The 12854-nt window shown below is 38.9% G+C and overlaps 1 protein-coding gene across 1 annotated transcript in view; it reads left to right on the forward strand.

Annotated features, from left to right (window-relative positions):
* The window catches only part of PLPPR4 (phospholipid phosphatase related 4), a 184998-nt gene that overhangs the window by 76259 nt on the left and 95885 nt on the right, over positions 1 to 12854 (forward strand). Inside the window, exon 2 of the mRNA XM_082265866.1 lies at positions 2842 to 3027. Within this exon, the coding sequence (XP_082121992.1) occupies positions 2842 to 3027 (186 nt within the window). The remainder of the gene's footprint in view (positions 1 to 2841; positions 3028 to 12854) is intronic.

Below are 12854 nucleotides of genomic sequence, written 5' to 3' on the forward strand. Positions count from 1 at the left end.
TATTCTGTCCAGTTCTGGTCGCCAGTCCTCAGGAGGGATGTGTTGGAGCTGGAGAGAGTCCAGAGAAGGGCAACTAAACTGATTAGGGGATTGGAGGACCTTAATTATGAAGAGCGTCTGCAATCGCTTGATTTATTCTCCCTGGAAAAGAGGCGCCTGAGGGGGGACATGATAGCAATTTATAAATATCTCAATGGGGATCTCGGCATAGAAAAACAGCTATTCAGTCGAAGGGATTGCATGAGGACTTGAGGGCATACAATGCGATTAGAGGAGACGCGTTTTAACCTCAGACAACATGGGGGGTTCTTTACTGTTAGGGCTACAAGATTGTGGAATTCTCTACCACAAGAGGTGGTTTCTGCGGGTAGTATGGTGGCTTTCAAAAGACTCTTAGACTTACATCTCAAGGATCAGAACATTCAGGGGTATGTGAGATGATTACAGCCACACACACCTATACAGGTTGAACTGGATGGACTATTGTCTTTATTCAACCTCACCTACTATGTAACTATGTAACTGTGATTTTAATGGCAAAAATACAGTATTCCTATCCTATCCTAGATTTATTAGCTTAATTTCAAAATGTAAAAAGAGGTCATGGCCACAATTATGTGCTGTAGGTCTGAATATTCCTAACATATTTTTATTTTCTGCTACCTCAGTATTTTCCAAAAGTGAAAACTCCCATCACGGAGTTTTCAAAGATTATTTTCTTCCTAATAAAGTAGACTCAATGACAAAAATTGCATATAACATTGAACATAGTAATGTAACTTCAAACGTTATGCTATTTTTTTTTTTTTTTTTTCAAATCTTTGGTTTTCATTAAAAAAATACCTAGTGCCCTTAGGGTCCTTGCTCAGACGCTTCCTGTGAAGGGGTGATAACTCTCAGGTTCTTTCCTGTGTTTTCACCCTGTCACATGCTCTCACAGTGGAAACTATAAATGGTCATGCTATTGCGTGCTTTGCAGGCATTTTTAGCTGTTACCACCATCAGAAGCCTACCCTAAGAAATTAAATAGAGTGCACATATGTAGACTTTGCTGTAAAGAGGCTAGAGATCAGGAGTGATGTGAGAAAAAAAAAGTTTAAAACAGCATTTTCTAAAATGAAAAAATGGCATTGTGTTAACCTCTTGCCACCCACGTAATGCATATCTGACACCCACGCACATGCGCTCATGGATGGGTGAGGTTTCTGTGCTAAGACCAGGTTCGCTGCATGCTCCCAGCACAGTAACCAAGCTGTTATGGACAGCTCCTAGTCTCTAGTAATGATCAGGAGCTGGTGGGACAGACAGCCCGATCATGTGCCACTGTGACAGCTAATTACCGTGGTCATAGGATCCAGCAGTCTGTCCTACCCCAGGCCGTTAAGATCCTTTTATAGGAATACCAGGGCTAGGTGGGAAGGGGTTAACATACATGTAGTTTAGCAAATTAAATATCATCCTGTTAGAGCTTAAATTTACTTTAAGTTACCGACTATATTGCACGAGTCACCTAATACAACCCTCTCCATGTTCTAGCTACTACTGTTGTCTTGATCTACAAATACAGGTCACTCTTCCTTTATGCAGGTTCCTTTCATGCATCCCCTCCATTTTCATACCAAGATGGCCTATTCTTTATTCTCTGACAAACTGAGATACTGTTTTGGGTTAATTTAGTATGCTTTATCTGTGAAGTCAATTTTCATGATTTGCCAAGGGTGGCGGACAGAAATGTAAGCAAATCAATCTTGTTGATCAGAGCTTCATTATAGCTCCAGCTAATTCATGGATAACCAAATATCTGCAAAATTTGCATGATCCATCAAGTGAATTTGTATGCTTATCCTTAAGGTGAACTACTAAAATAATTAGTATCAGTTCACTCATGCATTTTACACACTTGCCTGGTGGCCCCTGTCCTCTCACTCTGATATACACAGACACCCTATTGTTATGTACAGCTTTATAAGATGGTCCTGAGTATGAAGTTGGATGCGGAACACTAGAACTAGGTTTGAATGTACCAATTCACAAATGGAAAGATTCAGTGAATCATGCATCTTTTATTCACTCAACTATGTCTAAACAGATTTGTGTTGTCTGCAAAAAGAAACTTGCAATTTAGGAACCCACTTAATCCTGGAGCATGAATTTAATTATTGTCTTCAGACTGGAAAAGTTTGCATACATACAGCATATTTAGGTGAATAAAAACTATTTTAGAATTCCTTGATTCACTCAATGATAACAAAACTGTGAGAGTGATAGAATTGCTAGCTAGGGGTAATACTGGTGATGCTGGAACAAAGAGAATTTAGTGTCTCGTTGTGCACTAAATGCAAGAGCAAACACCTTTACCCTTGTCATTTCTTGTAGACTTCTATATGGATATATTTGTTGCTATTTCTACATAATACATTGAATACTTCTACATCCTTGCTTTACAAATAAATGTTTAATACAATGTTTAATACAGTTTGCATGGGTGAACTATAGATGTTGTTTCTTGAAAATTTGTACAGAGATGACTAAAGCAAGAGTGGGGAACCTTTTCTCATTCCCCATGAGCCTCTCACTGCTTTGACTCATTCACTGTGGGCAAATTTCTGCTTTAACTTTTGAACTTTGTGAGCAATGTATTTTTTTTTACAGCAGAAGCAAATAAGAAACTGGAAAATATGAAAAAGAAAAATATAAAATATTAATATGCAATACATTTAAAAATATCCTTTTTAATTATATATATATATATATATATATATATATATATATATAAATGCAAAACATTCTCTTGAAGTTACCTTTGGTCAAATATTTACAATTTTTATTTTATTTTTTTAGCTACCTATCCTGGCCTCATCGGTGGTCAGCCTGTATTTCCTGGAGTTAACAGATGTCTTTAAGCCAGTTCATTCAGGATTTAGCTGCTATGACAGGAGCCTTAGCATGCCCTACATCGAACCCCACCAAGAATCAATTCCATTTTTGATGTTACTTTGCTTAGCATTTGCTGGACCAGCAGCAACAGTAAGTGTATATATTCTTTTTATTTGAAGAGTGCTTTCTCCATCATTTTCAGGTAGATTTCATACTCGCTTCCATTAAGCTTTTATAGGGGCTTTAGTGTGTGGTTTTTATGTGATTAATTTTTTTACACCAATAGGCTGTGAACATTAGGGACAAGATGAATCTCTGAATGGATATAACCTATTCCCTACTGAGATCACACTTCCAGCCAAGAAAAAATGAAAAACATATACAGTCCATATTAGCTTAAGTGAATAGATTAAAAAAAAAACAAGGCCTGAACTGCCTGTTTACTCCATGCAATAAAATAAAGACAAGCCTGGTCCTGCTAAACTTCTCCACTTAAATTAATTCTCTGCTATGTGTTAAATAAAGTCAACTCCCCTAATCCCAGATTCCGGTATTTTAGAAATATCTTGTGGACCCTTAGAAAAGATTAGTCAGGTTCACTGAAACATCTTTTATCCTCTCCACAACAGGCTTCATCCTGTACATATCCTCTAGTTCCAAAAAATGTATTTTATAGTTCCACACTTTGAGCGGCTGATTTGGCTGCCAGTCAGAGTTTGTACCATACTGCACACTTTTCCTCGTTATGGGAATATGCACTGTTGGGACCCAATAAAGGGAAAATAAGCTGCCTTATCTTTGTAGGCTTTGTGTCACATATCACGTATCTGGTTGGAGAAGGCTTCCCTTGTAGCTGAGCGCTGAGCACCCCTAAAGGTTAGAACAGGGAGTGCAGGGCTCAAGGGGTACAGGTGCCTTTTAGGTAGATCTTCTGGAGATTGTTTCCACAAGGGTCCACTAGATTTTGGTCAGCTGGTCTGTCAAGACTGATAGCAGGACCACTGTTGGTCTTGGAGATATAGCTGGACTAAGGCAGTGACCAATAGCAAGATGGCACCAGATGCGGCAGGAGAGAGTTCAGACTGGCAGTACCAGACTAAAGAAGCGTAGTCAGGATGGAACCCTAGGTCATACATGGAGAGACTAGCCAGGGGGTAGGCAGGAGTGTGGTCTGGAACACAGCCGAGGTCTTACACAGGAATCAGGTGGAGCAGGCAGAAGAATAGTCAGATGAGCAAGCCAGGGTCATACACAGTTAGTCAGGAGAGACAAAGTATTGTGAGCAAGCCGGGGCCAAACTAAGAGTCAGGTAGCAGGATGGCCCAGAGGCAAGCTGGCTTGGTTACAGGAAGTCCAAGGAATACAGGATACACAGGACCAAAGAGTACTGGTAGCTGAAGATCATCCAAAAATCTTGGGCCACTGCCACTGTCCTTATAATAGGACATGTGCATGGATGCCCTCATTGGCGCATTACTGTGCAGACGAGCATGGCCATGTATAATATGGGGACTATGCCAGGTCTTCTTCTTAGCACATGCACATTTTTGTTCTGATGTCTCCTTCTCAGCACATGAACAGCTTTGCTCTGAATGGTGTCCTGATACATTGTAGGCTGTTTCCAAAAGTTGAGTGTTGAGTTTACACACAAGATTGCAGTGTAAAGCTAAGGTGGGTGCTATGTATGCTATGAAAAATTTGTGTCACCTATTAAAGATATCATTACCTTTCAAAAAATATTTATTAAAGATAAGGTTATGAAATAATAAATACCTGTATATCCTAATTGAATATATATTAAATCATGGGCCTCTGAACCCATATTGTGTATTACAGACATCAATACAGCAGCAGAAAAGCAAGGAGTCTTTTGAAACGATTTAATAATGTTGACAACGATGATATGACACTATCACCATCATCACAATAACTTGTAACATGAATCCATGGCAGATGGCATGTTTGTCAATTTGATTTCTCCAGCAAGATGGCACCCTAAACACTATGGAACTGCTGTCAAACCGTGTCATTAATAATGGCAGTGCTCTGAATTTTTTACCCATATAAGAGACACAAATCATACAATTTTACTGAGGTTCATGGGTCTGCTACCTTTTTCTGCCATTAACCATTATTTGATACTTGTCATTGATTGAGAATTCAAGGTCTGGGGTTTGACTGTCACACTAAATAAAACAGAGCTGTGCCTATGCAATGCAAAACAGAACAAAATACATTTCAGTGAAATATAATAAAATGTGTGATTTAAAGTCCATGCAAGTAAGTAAAGTATGTAAAAAAATCTTCTTTATAAGTTCACTGAAAGAAATCCAACACCAGCAGCAATGTAAAACCTCCTTGTGTAAAACATCCATCTCTGTTAATGAGAGTGCTTACCAGATTTTATTGACCCTCTATCTCTAGAGAGGTCAAATGGGCAATGATCAAGACCATCAGTTACCCTCACCAGACACCATAGGCAGAAGTATATAAGGAAAAATGCTCCAATAGTGTAAAACCTTCCAGTTATTTTATTAAAAGATTAAAATAGCACTTACACAATTAAATGGGTAAAATGGATAAAATGTCAAACAGTATATTTGCCGGAAACTGATTTAACCCGCACTTTCAGGATCAATAAGGACACAAAGACATCAGTATGCAGCACTGCCCTACATGTTTCGTCATCAATGACATCTTCTGGGGCACGGGCATGCTGCGCCACTGCTATTTATGAATTCATGGGATAACCAAGTCTCATTTTGAGTTGTGGCCAATTTATACATAATAACCAGGCCTTGGGATGATGCATGGCCCTCTTATGCGATATCCAAGTCTCACATTGAGTCTCAGCCCTCTTCTAATGTTGATCGAGCCACAGAACAGACCATATAAAAAAAGGAGAATACATGTACTGTTATAAGAACTAAATATAAGCTGCAACAATGGACAAAAAAGAGGATGAGGTAAAATAAACAAACTCCTCCTAACAGAGAAAAATTGTTATATTTATATCCGTATTGGATGAATGAACCTATCCCAGCTTAGTCCATCTTGTGGTTAAAAAGCAGTATTTTGTTAAAAAATAACTCAAATGTTGCTCAGGTCATTCCAGGCCTACTGTATTTACCATAAAAATCATTAAAATATATATATAAAAACATTCCTCCATAACAATCGCTAACATACAGTGCCTTGCGAAAGTATTCGGCCCCCTTGAACTTTGCAACCTTTTGCCACATTTCAGGCTTCAAACATAAAGATATAAAACTGTAATTTTTTGTGAAGAATCAACAACAAGTGGGACACAATCATGAAGTGGAACAAATTTATTGGATATTTTAGGAAAGAAAAAATAAAAATGTATTGGATATTTCAAACTTTTTTAACAAATAAAAAACTGAAAAATTGGGCGTGCAAAATTATTCAGCCCCCTTAAGTTAATACTTTGTAGCGCCACCTTTTGCTGCGATTACAGCTGTAAGTTGCTTGGGGTATGTCTCTATCAGTTTTGCACATCGAGAGACTGAAATTTTTGCCCATTTCTCCTTCAAAACAGCTCGAGCTCAGTTAGGTTGAATGGAGAGCGTTTGTGAACAGCAGTTTTCAGTTCTTTCCACAGATTCTCGATTGGATTCAAGTCTGGACTTTGACTTGGCCATTCTAACACCTGGATATGTTTATTTGTGAACCATTCCATTGTAGATTTTGCTTTATGTTTTGTATCATTGTCTTGTTGGAAGACAAATCTCCGTCCCAGTCTCAGGTCTTTTGCAGACTCCATCAGGTTTTCTTCCAGAATGGTCCTGTATTTGGCTCCATCCATCATCCCATCAATTTTAACCATCTTCCATGTCCCTGCTGGAGAAAAGCAGGCCCAAACCATGATGCTGCCACCACCATGTTTGACAGTGGGGATGGTGTGTTCAGGGTGATGAGCTGTGTTGCTTTTACGCCAAACATAACGTTTTGCATTGTTGCGAAAAGTTTGATTTTGGTTTCATCTGACCAGAGCACCTTCTTCCACATGTTTGGTGTGTCTCCCAGGTGGCTTATGGCAAACTTTAAACAATGCTTTTTATGGATATCTTTAAGAAATGGCTTTCTTCTTGCCACTCTTCCATAAAGGCCAGATTTGTGCAGTATACGACTGATTGTTGTCCTATGGACAGAGTCTCCCACCTCAGCTGTAGATCTCTGCAGTTCATCCAGAGTGATCATGGGCCTCTTGGCTGCATCTCTGATCAGTCTTCTCCTTGTATAAGCTGAAAGTTTAGAGGGACAGCCAGGTCTTCTTAGATTTGCAGTGGTCTGATACTCCTTCCATTTCAATATTATGGCTTGCACAGTGCTCCTTGGGATGTTTAAAGCTTGGGAAATCTTTTTGTATCCAAATCCGGCTTTAAACTTCTCCACAACAGTATCTCGGACCTGCCTGGTGTGTTCCTTGTTCTTCATGATGCTCTCTGCACTTTAAACGGATCTCTGAGACTAACACAGTGCAGGTGCATTTATATGGAGACTTGATTACACACAGGTGGATTCTATTTATCATCATTAGTCATTTAGGTCAACATTGGATCATTCAGAGATCCTCACTGAACTTCTGGAGAGAGTTTGCTGCACTGAAAGTAAAGGGGCTGAATAATTTTGCACGCCCAATTTTTCAGTTTTTTATTTGTTAACAAAGTTTGAAATATCCAATAAATTTCGTTCCACTTCATGATTGTGTCCCACTTGTTGTTGATTCTCCACAAAAAATTACAGTTTTATATCTTTATGTTTAAAGCCTGAAATGTGGCAAAAGGTCGCAAAGTTCAAGGGGGCCGAATACTTTCGCAAGACACTTTATATTCCCAATCCTAAATAAGGCATCTGATCGCATAAATATTATTTTCATCTTTAAAATTTAACGAAAAGGAGGGGAGGGGCAAAAATTATTTTAATCATCACTAGGCATTATCAATAGAAGTATTTACGTCTATAACCACATTAAGCCCAAAAGGAAAAAAAGTTTTAACGTTACACTAAATCAAGATGCAGCAATGGTGGGCATAATAGTAACTCAGAAAAGACTTTTCAACTAGCAGATCTCTTCAGTAAAGACTGAATTTTAACCCTTTCACAACCATAAGTCATTAAAGACTAAATGCTTAGGCCACATTTTCCAGGCTCAGTATGCACAGTTAACTTGGCAATAACTCTTTGACTTATTTGCCTAACTAAATACTATATTTTTTTACATTCTTTTCAACAAATTTAAAGGTTTTAATAAATACCTTATTTACTGTATCTGTTTGTTTAATATAATACACAAAAAAATGGGAGAAAAAAAAATACATACAGGGGGGTGGCCCATCCTTTACGGTAACATTTTTCCCCCTTTGTTTAATATAAGGTGAAAATGGACAAAACCACTAAAGCTTAAGTTGGGATATGTATTTATTTGCATAGTTACATTCGTCCAGCTTTGACCAATGTAAGAATGCACATGCAATATCTGAATGAGCCAGCTGAAAATAACTGTAGTGGGAACAGCTACTACAGCAATCACTGTTAACTTACAGTTCCCTTGCCAAGTGGCTGCCCAGCTCTTCCTCTGATAGAAAACTTGCTATGAAAGGAAAATGTATGTTACTGTATATAGACAGTTCTTGAAGTCAGTGAGTCACAGCTTTGCTCTCGTAAGACAATGTAAATTCCACATCAATTACACTGTCCAGCAATACCCACCTACTGCTGACACAACCTGCTCCCATCAACTGCTCACCACAGGAATCCCTGTGAAATTAGTGCTTTTTTTCTTTTGTTAGGCTGATGGGTGTCATTCATTGTGATTAACACGGATCTGCATCAATAGACAACATGACTGATGATGGATTTATATAGTGAGACAATTTTGAGTTTTTCAAAGTTTTTAATAAAGGACTTGCCAAAAAGTGTGTGTTTTAATTTACTATGTCCTTTTTGTTTTTTTGTGAATTAGTAAGAGCACTATGTACCCCTTACTCATTCATGTAAGGGGGTTGTATCTGGGCGAACCCTTTTTTAAAGGATGCTTCCAGATTCTGTTTAAATCCCCACTTGCAGACCCCCACAACAACTGGGGCGGGGTTGTGGGGAAGAGGTCTTTGTCCTCATCAACATTCTGTCAATTTACACCTACATGTTGAGGGCATATGGCCCGGTATGGTACAGAAGAGGGGGGGGGCACATGCTCAGCCCTCTTTTATCTGGCCAGCCTTGCTGCATGTTTAGATAAGGCTGTAGTGTACATTTTGAGAAGGATCCTACCCTTTGCTTTTTTTGTGTGTGTGGGGTCCCCCTTGACATGCATACCAGGACCTCATTAAGAATATGTATTTTTAGGTGGGAACCCATGCTATTTTTTTTTTTGTTGGGTCCCCCATTAACATCTATACCAGACCCTCATCTAGGACAAGGTTCTGATATAGATCTAGTATAGATAAAGATAATCCCCAGCCATTTGTTTACAAACAGAACAAACAAGATGGGAATTGTGATTTACCAGCAATTCAAACTGATTTTTATTTATTTATTTATTTTTTTTTGTAAATGTTAGTTTTCCTGATGTAGGTTGTATACATCATATAGATGTGCATTTCATGGGAACATTCAGAGCATTTTGCAGATATAGTATTTAAAGGAATTTAGCATTTTTAATGTTGCCGTCTAAGCATTATTAAAATGCTACTCCTCACTAAACTGAATTTTAATAAATTTTGTGTGCCCAGTCCAGTGTCCAGCCCCCTTCGGCCCCCAGACCATTCATTTAACAATCCATTACCTATTAGATTTGAAAATGGTCATTACTGTTTTATAACATTCAGCTTCTCTTGACTTTAAAGGAGTTGTAAAGTTAAAAGGTTTTTTTTTATCTTAATGCATTTTATGCATTAATATAAAAAGCCTTCTGTGTGTAGCAGCCACCCCAGCATCCCATACCTGCCAACTGTCCCGTTTTTGCCTGGTCCCGGCAAATATGAGCCAGTCCCGGGTAATTTACGTTGTCCCGGCCCATTACTTGGGCCTCCCATAAATCACCCGTCACAGGCAGCCGGTGCCCATATAAAAAAAAAATGGTTGTGGGCTGAAACTTTAGGCAGAAGTAGTGCAGCTAAATGGGAGAATTATTCCAACTCTGCTACTTTGGCCTTAAGTTTGAAATTCCCTTTTCAATTTCCTGTAATTCTCTCTTCATTGAGTAGACCCTATAGTCTGATGATAAGTAGGCAGAGATGAAGTATGCAGAGTGGGTGGAGCTTCAGGGAAGTGGGTGTGGTAAGTAATTGATAGCTGTGCTGCAAAGTGTCCCTGTAAAAAATTTTTCAAATGTTGGCAACTATGGCATCCCCTAATACATACCTAAGCCCCCCTCTCTATCCAGCAATGTCCACGAGTCCCTCAGCCACCAGGAACTCTCCCTCCTGATTGGCTGAGACACAGCAGCGGCGCCATTGGCTCCCACTGCTGTCAATCAAACTCAGTTAGACAATCAGGAGAGAGAGGGGATGGGGCCGAATGGCAGCTCTGTGTCTGAATGGACACACAGAGCTTCAGCTCGGCTCTGTTGCCCCCATAGCAAGCTGCTTGCTGGGGGGGGCACTCAACAGGAGGGAGGGGCCAGGAGCACTGAAGAGGGACCCAAGAAGAGGAGGATCCGGGCCATTCTGTGCAAAAGAGGAGGTGAGTGTAACATGTTTGTTGTTTTTTTGTTTTTTTTAAACACAAGACTTTACAATTTCTTTAATGGGGTCTGGAATCTGCACCAAACTTTCGGTAAGTTGTGAACTTACCCTGAAACCAAACCTCACACATTTGGCTCATCGCTTTTTGTGTATATGTAATTTACCAGCTTCAAATTAAAAAAAAAAATGTTTTTTATTTAGTTTTCGATAATAGTGGTGTGCTATACAATAACGCACAGCAGTGTTCAGAAACATAAAAAAGACTGCTGAATGTATGTTTAGCTGATAAGAGCTACTGCACTTTTCATTTTAGTCTTTTCGTATTAGATAAAGGCCACTTATTACTTAAGGCATTTCACTTTGTCAATTTACTAGCTCTTTATGCAATCAAAATTTACTAAAGCCAGTGAAAAAAAAAAAAATCAGCTATCAAAACAATTTGAGTGAGATCTTATAATCTTTAAAAGGGTAACCGATAAGGAAGAGGTCATTAAACGTATAATGTGCAGACAATTCTCAAACTAATAAAACTCCTCACCCACAGATTGTCTTATTGATTGGATGATTTTAGTATCGTTGTCTAAACTGCTAGAATCTTATTCCTTGTAAAAAAGAAAAAGATACGGAACTTCAGCCTGGATACTGGGTGCAGCAGTTCAACTATGAACATCTGCAAATTACCCATGCATTGAACCATCACCAGTTTAACTTTTTCCCCAGACAGATAATCAATTTCAAAGCAAACTGTTTGCAGCTAAAGCTTATTCTTCTGATGGATGTTGACAGAAGACATAGATTCAAAAATGTGTAACAGAAAGACAAATTATAGCAGCATATCAGCAGTAGCACGGGTTTAAATCATTCATATCTATTGTAAGGATAGCAGATACTTAGAGTGGTTTTAAAGTCAGGATATTTTTTACCTTAATGCATTCCCTGCATTAAAGGGTAACTCCACTTTCATGGGGGGGGGGGGGGAAAGCAAATAATAATAATATAGCATATACAATTGTGACACATCATATTGTAATTTGATGTTTTTAAAAAATCACCTATCCTTTTCAATCTGCAACTCTGTAATTTTCTGAAAATGCAATACAATATGGCTACCTAGAGGTGTTCTGTACACAGAATGTGTACAGAACATCCCCAGAAACATAATTTCCTGCTCACTGATTTTCTCAGAAGTCTGCACTAAGATACAAGTCAAATTTTTGGCATCCCCTGCAACACAAATGTCATTTTTGGTGAGATACTCCCAATAGAAAATCACATCCAAAGGGATGCAAAGTCTGCAATTTTCCTCATTAGAACCCTGCAGGTGCAGCAGCTGGTTGATCATTTTGAAACCACTCCCATTAGACCTACTCAGCCTATGAGCACAGAGAAACACACAGAGATTTCTTAAGAATAAAAAAGTAGACATCTGTAACAAGGTTTGTTAAAATTCTTGTAATGTATATTAGGTCACCCAGAGGGGAATGTTTTGTTCTCAACAAAAGTGGAGCTACTCTTTAAGGTAAAAATGTCCCAGTAGTTGTATCTCCCCCTCACCTCCCTAAATACTTACCTGAGTCATATCTCGATCCAGCACTTTATCCATCCGCAGCAGCATTTGTCTGTGATCCTCCACTGACAGGACACAAAGGCAGCAGTGGGAACCATTGGCTCCTGCTGCTATCAATCAAGTCCTATGGAGAGGGAGCAAAGGGCAGGGCCAAGCCACATTGTGTTTGTCTGTGAATGCACACAGCCTAGTTAGGGAGCAAGCTCATACAAGTGCCCCACAGCAAGCGGTTTGCTATGGGGGCAGGCACAGACGAGAAGGAGTAGACAATACAGACAGGAGACTCCAAAACGGGAGGTTTGGTGCCGCTCTGTGCAATACCATTGCACAGAGCAGGTTAGTATAACATGTATGTTATTGTAATTTAAATATATATAGATATATATAGCTACACATATCTATATACGTATATATATATATATATATATATATATATATATAAAACAACTACTTTAATGGCACAAATACAAATACAAGAAACACATACAGTATATGGCAGTTCTTTTATCCACCAAAGGATTTGTATATAACTAATTTCGATCTCTTGCTCAGCACAGTCAGGTGGATGACATCACTTAGTGATGGCCTCTCTTTCTACTACTAATGACAGGACAGTGAAAGACTTCTTCTGGTTCTACCCTTTCCTTCCCAGTCAGAGTTCTGCCGTATAGGGGGTTGCAAGTACTCACAGTGTTTACAAC

This window comes from Pelophylax lessonae (genome assembly GCF_965119305.1).
Source record: "Pelophylax lessonae genome assembly, chromosome: 8".
NCBI lineage: Eukaryota > Metazoa > Chordata > Amphibia > Anura > Ranidae > Pelophylax > Pelophylax lessonae.